The 7,201-nt window shown below is 30.1% G+C and overlaps 1 protein-coding gene across 1 annotated transcript; it reads left to right on the forward strand.

The window, feature by feature from the left end:
- The first annotated feature begins 202 nt into the window (after nt 1-202).
- LOC101498670 (uncharacterized) lies at nt 203-4,242 on the forward strand. Its single transcript, XM_004509920.4, has 2 exons — nt 203-805; nt 3,850-4,242. The coding sequence occupies exons 1-2, from the start codon at nt 494-496 to the stop codon at nt 4,228-4,230; spliced, it is 693 nt and encodes a 230-aa protein (XP_004509977.1). The 5' UTR covers nt 203-493; the 3' UTR covers nt 4,231-4,242.
- The last annotated feature ends 2,959 nt before the right edge of the window (nt 4,243-7,201 follow it).

Consider the following 7,201-nt stretch of genomic DNA (forward strand, 5'->3'; position numbering starts at 1 on the left):
TATATATTTATTTTAATTTTTCTTCATAACTACTAATTTTTCTAGAAATATTAAATTGTGTGCCAAATATTTTTTTAAAAATATTCTCAACAATAAAATTCCCATAATTATATTCCTAAAAAAATCATTCTTATTTTTCATCTCTTGAAACAAACGCTACTTACTATTCTCCTCTACAAGCAAAAAAGGGATAATCTAAATCCAATTTTCATGGGATATCTTATACATTTTTAGATTTTTATTTCACACTTTTTGGTAACCAATTAAACAACAGCGACAAAAACGGTCCCAAATCTAAAACACCACCCACACATTCTCATACAAGACACAACACTTTTTCCTCGATTTTCTCAAATCTTCAAACTCGTATCGCCATGCTCACGTTCCTCATTTTCCTAACAATCCAAAAACACCTTTGTTCTTTTCTTCAACCACCGTCACACACGACCAACCCTTAGTTCAAGGCTTGTTATCTTGTCTTCCAATATTATTGATGGAATCAACAAAAATCAAACCCAACAATAATAAAAGTAGAAGCAAACGTCATCATTTGTTCCAGTGTTTTAAACCTGATGATGTCGTTGATCCACCACCGCGTCGAAAAGCGAAAAATAGTGACCCGCTTCTTAGTTACATTGCCTTAGCAGAGAAGCATGGCATTGTGTTGCCAACCGTTTTGTCGTCGGCTTTGATGGCGGCAAAAGGCGGTGGAGATGGAAGTGCAAGTCGTCGGAGAAAGATTGGTAAAGAAAGGTCTCTTCGAATTCGCCAGGTTTTAATTTCGGCTTTGAATCACACATCATTGGTACTTTTCCTATTTCTTCCTTACATTACTTCCTATTACTTTTTGCAAATATTTATTTATTTGTTTGTTTTTTATATAATGCAAACAAAAATATTTTATCAACATTTATTCAAATGAATTAACTATTTTTTTTTTGCATGATTCTATGTTATTATGGTTGTTGATGTTGTTATAACGAGTAATAATTCTGTTTTTTTAATTAAAATCAAAGATAAGCATTGTTAATATTCTTGATGTAGCAATAGTTATGCGGTCATGGACACGGAAAATCTTGACATCATACCCACAATCACACGGACACATGCAAACCGTTTTTAATACCTTTGATTCTCTCGAATATAGTGTGAAAACTATGCAACAAAGATAATAAAATGTGAAGTGGCAATTGCCTCTATTATTAGGGCGGTCTAAGTAATCATCGGCTGATTTAACTTTCAAACAGAAAAATTATTTGTACGGGCAAAAGTGTGGACCATATTTTACTTAAATTTTAAATTTAACGTGGAGATTTAAGATTTGGAGTGTTGTAATCTACCTAGGATTTTGAGTGTTGAAATCCACCTAATATTTGTATCCAAATTTGTCTCCATTAAGAAAATTATTATAATTTTTAAATTTTATATAAATGTACTTATTTATTTTAATTAAATTTTCTTTTATGTATTATAAATTTCAATCTCCTCGTTATTAAAGATATGATTTTAATATTTTTTATTATATTAATTATAATAAATATGATATTTAGATTGATTATTCTATCTATATTAACGGGCAGGAAAGCGGCAAAATCTACCATTAGTCAAGGGGTGAGGGCAGCAAAATCTGTCTCCAACCTATTGTGTAGTCGTACCTAGAATGTAGTATTATATGGGGTAGGTTATTTTGTATTTTCCTTGTAATTTATTTAGTGTGGTTAAGTATTTGTATTTGGATTGATGTTCCTATTAATACTTCCTTCAATTATTGAATAAAAAAATGCGGGAAAGAGAGAGGAGTAAATACTTGTATGGTTACAATATTTTTGGGCATAAAATTTGGATGTGCACAGCTAAAAATACATATTATTTAATTATTTGAAAAATACTTATTATTTTATTTTATTTTTCTTTTTATATTTTTTCATTTTTTTTTAGTGTGTCCAAATCTTGTTACCAAAACCCTAAGACTACACAAGAATTGCTCAAAGAGGATGTGTAGAAGCATGGCTGTGAGTTTAATGGTGTAGGAAATAGCATAGAGAAACTATTGTTAAAAAAAAAAACCAGAGGATATAAAAACTAAAAAAAATAGGTAGATCGTGAAAAAGAAAAAGAAGAGATATTTCAAAGGAACACACTAATTCCTTATTTTAAAAATCAGTTTTTTTTTCTCCTTATTTGAACCATGGCTTTTCAAGTTCTTCTATTTTCATCAATCATCCATCATATTATAATTTTGATTTCAAAATTTTAAATCCTCTATGTAACTTTTGTTGGTTGTCGTTGAAAGGGTATAAAAACTATTAGTAGTGACTATTTTTGACCCACTTTTGGTTTGTTCATTACACAAATCTTTACAAATTTTAAAACTTAAAATTGATGTCTATTATGAATCTTCTTCGATTTAGTCATCTTAAAATTAATATATATACCTAAAAGTAAGGGAGCTCTTGTCAAGTGAAAAATATAAATAATTGTTTATGTCCTAAATTTTTAATAAATAAGAAGGAATAATAAATGTAAGTACAAAAGTGCGCCTAAGAGTGGGGGTAAATTAGGTGTTTATAAATTTTCTTGTTTTTAGAGATTTAGTGTTTGATTTTTCTGATTTAAGATAGTGTATGGAAAAGATAAATGGCAGAAAAATAAAGAACACAAAGATACTATCCTGGTTCCCCTTATCACCAAGGGTACATCCAGTCCTCTTGCACACCACAAGAGATTTTCCACTATTGTTAGAATAAGTACAAGTCCCACCCTAGGAGCTTTCTTACAAACTCCTAACAATCACCCTAAGATAGCACACCACTATCTTAGTTTACAAAACTTGAAGAAAGAACACCACTTTTCTCAATTTACAACACTTGAAGAAAGTACACCATTTTCTTCAATTTACAACACTTGAATGGTTTAGCAATATGGATTTTGACTTAGATCAATATGATATAATAGGTGATGTACAATGATAACAATCCAATATAATTTCAAGTACACTAGAGAACTTTTCTCAATGATATGAAAATGTAAAATCTGTACTTGAAATATAAAAGTGAAACTTTGAATAAATCAAAACATTTTAGAAAGTTTGTTCAAGAATACACCTCTTTGTAACGTTCAAAAATATTCAAAAATTGCTCCTTGTATTCGAATACACATGTGTGTAGTTGAATATAGATTAGTGAAAATTTGCCACTGACTTACTATGTATTCGACTACACATAGTCGTAGTCGAATACGAGATTTTTGCTTCTGATTTGCTTTGTATTCGAATACAGGATGCTGTATTTGAATACACTTATGTATTTTGCCAAAAATATTATTTTCAAACATTATTTATATATTTTTACTTTTTGAAAATCCTTTTGATGCATATGCTAAAATGAAAGGTTCTCATGTGCATTTGAAATATATGAATATTCGATTGCATCATGTACCTTTACATTATAAAACTTCTAGCATATTTGACCATAGTTGTCTTTGATGTTTGACTTCTTTTTGAGCTTGCAACTTGATCACTTTCCTTGGTCTTTGTCTTCATCAAAAACATGTATTTTACAATAAATATTTTAAAAACTAATATACTTTAAACATTTTCTTATAATCGGCTTTCGAACATAAATCAAGTTTAAAATACTCATTTTCCTTAAAAGGTTTTTTATTCAATATTTCCCCCAGCCAAATAAAATATTGGTGGTGATTTTATTGTTCACGAAAAATCGCTTTAATTTTTGGTCCGGTACAATCTTTTTTGGTAACTTTTTATGTGGTGTATTTTTTGTTTAAAATGTTCAATACAATCTTGAAATAATAGCACAACTCAATAATTTTGTATTGATATTTTTACAGGGCAAGAAAATTATAAATAGAAGTAAAACGAAAAAGAATACTTGGTCTAGATCAAGGATGAGCAAGTTAGGAGGAGAAGCTGATCATAACACCTCAAACACAAATCCTAAAGTACCATATGGAACCTATTCATCAAATCCATCAAAAAAATATGGAAACAATTCATACACTTCATCTTCTCATTGTTCACCACCATTCACTCCTTCCACATTATCATCTTCTACTTTTTCAAGTAATTCACAAGGTACTCAAGTTTTGGGTTCATCCTTTGTATTGTATCCAAACCCAATGAATGGAATTGGGGTGAAACAAGATGTTAAAGAGAGTAGAAAAGGGTGTTTTGGTTCAAACATAGGTTTGTATTTGCTTTTTTTTTATTAGTCTTTTGGTGTTGATTTTCTTTACAAGGGAGGTGATGTTCTCATCTTCATCAGAATTCTCATCATCGATTTTCTCTTTTGACTCCGCTTTTAAGGCAATGTTCTTTGGTTTGTTTTCTTGATTTTCATTTTGTTCTAACCTTTCAAGTTCAATTTCATGTTCTTGAAGTTTTCCAAAAAGTGCAGACAGAGACATCTTTGATAGGCTTTTCTTTTCAGAAATTGTCGTTACTTTAGGTTGCCATGCCCTTGTTAATGATCTTAGAACTTTAAGGTTCAATTCATCATTATTGAAGGTTTTTGCAAGAGCCGTCAAGTGGTTGGTCATATGAGAAAATCTTTTCTGCAAGTCCAGAATAGATTCTCTGGGCTGCATTCGGAAAAATTCATACTCTTGAGACAATGTGTTGAGTTTGGAACGGTTTACCTCAATGGTTCCTTCATGTGTTATTTCAAGTGTATCCCATATTTCCTTCGCTGTTTTGCAATGAGATATACGGAAGAATTCGTCCATTCCCAGTGCAGATTGTAGCATGTTTTTGGCCTTTTTATCAAACAATATTTTCCTTTTGTCATCATCTGTCCATGAGCCTTTTATCTTTACTTCTTTATTATTGATATCTGTTGTTGGAACATAGGGATCGTTTTCTATCGTTTCCCATATATCATCTCATTGTGCCTCAAGATATGCATGAAAATGGCTTTATAAGTGCGAGACAAAATTTGTTCAACCATATGCTATTAAGTCACAAATATCATACCACTCAGATCACATATCACGTTCTAGATGTTCAACCATAAACATGGGAGAATGTGTAGTCCCACATTATATGACCTAAAAATGAGTTTATAAATTAAAGGCAATCTTCACATTACAAGTCATTTATAAAGTTCAGTTAATCATAATCCAAATAATAAGATCACTAATTATTATGTATTTCTGCAAATTCACTACAAGAAGTTTTCATTATTACGATACTTAGCATGCGACAGTTATAAAATAACCACCCTCACCACAACATTGCGACGGGTCTTGGGGCAATTTTTGTCAATTGTCGTCGCCCTTTAAAGAAAACTCAAATCACTCTTGTGTTTCATTTCCCAATTTTTGTTGTTTTCATTTCTCAGTCCCACGTGTTGTCTTCGTTTCTCAGTTTTGTCAACGCTTATGGAAATGAAACCAATTTTGAAGAAAAAAAAAATCACCTATGTCAAATAAGGTGACTTATCATCTTGCAAACAAAATCATCTCTTGCAAAGGTAATCTCTCAATCTATCAATTTCTCAAATTTCTAAAAAAGAAAAACGAAAACTAATAACTTCGGCGATGGAACTGTTTCTCACTTCGATCTTTAACGAAAACTAATAACTCTTTCTTTGTGTTATAATGGCTTGGATTGTAATAATCATGTGTGTGCTTGTTACTGATTTAGATGTTATGAATGAAATTTTCAAAGGATGATGAAATGCATCATGGGAATTCTATACATTTGAGGGAAGGTCACTCTAGTTTTTGGTATATTAGTTTCATAGCTTATGCTTGAATATAGATCATACTAAATTTTGGTCTTTCTTAAAACATGGATTGTTTTCAATTAGTTTAGCTTTGTGAGTGTGCTTATGCTAATTATCCTAACTTCCAATTAGTTTAGTTTTCTGGTTTTATCTAAAATTTGTGGCTGAACTATGTGATTTCGTAGAGCTGCAAGGCATATTTTTGGAATAAAATTGTAAATTGATAACAAAGACATTCACAATCTGAATAAATGGTACAAAGTAAAGCATAAAATGGTAAAACATAACTGTAGAAGATGAAGCATATGTATTGTTCAATTTTTTTTCGTTAGTATTAATAATCTATGTTAAATATTACTCACTATGGTGATTTTTTATGCCAGCATTCTTTGCCACATTCCAATTTCTCTAATTTAGATTCAATGATGTCTTATGTTAAATTTGAAAAAATGGTACAAAGTAAAACATAATATGATAAAACATAATTGTAGTAGATGGAGCATATGCATTGTTCAATTATTTTTCTTTAGTATTAATATTATCTATTAAATATTACTCACTATGGTGATTTTTTATGCTAGCATTCTTTGCCACATTCCAATTTCTCTAGTTTAGATTCAATGGTATCTTATGTGAAATTGCTCTTTTACTTTTGAGATGATAAATAAACAGAATTAAAGAAATAGCTACATAAATAACATATGAGGGAAGTTTTCTAGCTTTTTAAACATGGAAGTTTTCTCAAAACCTTGTTTATCATGAGTTGGCTCAACAAACTCTGCTTACATAATACCTATCACAAGGTTAACATAGTTAGGGCCCATACTTTACGAATCCAATATATCTATAACTAGTGAAGAGTTACTCACCAACAACTCATCTACTTCTACTGTCTGAATATCTTACAACCTGCAAAAATGGTTGGCATATCAAAGAGGCAGCAATATCATTAGCGAGATAGGATGGGAAAAGACACAATACATGTCAATGTTTAACTTATACAATTGATATGTTGATTATAGGATGTTATAATTTTATATTCAAAAACAGGAAAAGGTTTTTGTGATTGTATATGCAATAAGGTATAATATACTATAATTAAATATAAGCTTTATAAGGTTTAGTTAATATAGAATTTGGCAGAATAGAGAATTCGGAACAGAGAATTCGGAAGAACTGTATATAGGCTTTAAAGGGTTAAGTTTTATACTCAAGTTAAGCATTTTTTGAATGTTTGTCAAGTACTACATACCTAGTCTAATCATACTTTGTGATTAGTGCACTACTACTCATCATTCTAATTTTAATATGTATTTATCTATGTAAAACATCTTTCACTTGATTATTTTTTTTTTTATATTGTCTTTTTTACTTGTTTCTTAATATATTAGCAACATACCCCATACCATGCTTTTTTGCTCACTTTATTTTTGGACAATGTTGCATTTATCCCCCAA

The sequence above is a fragment of the Cicer arietinum genome, chromosome 7, assembly GCF_000331145.2.
Source record: "Cicer arietinum cultivar CDC Frontier isolate Library 1 chromosome 7, Cicar.CDCFrontier_v2.0, whole genome shotgun sequence".
Lineage (NCBI taxonomy): Eukaryota > Viridiplantae > Streptophyta > Magnoliopsida > Fabales > Fabaceae > Cicer > Cicer arietinum.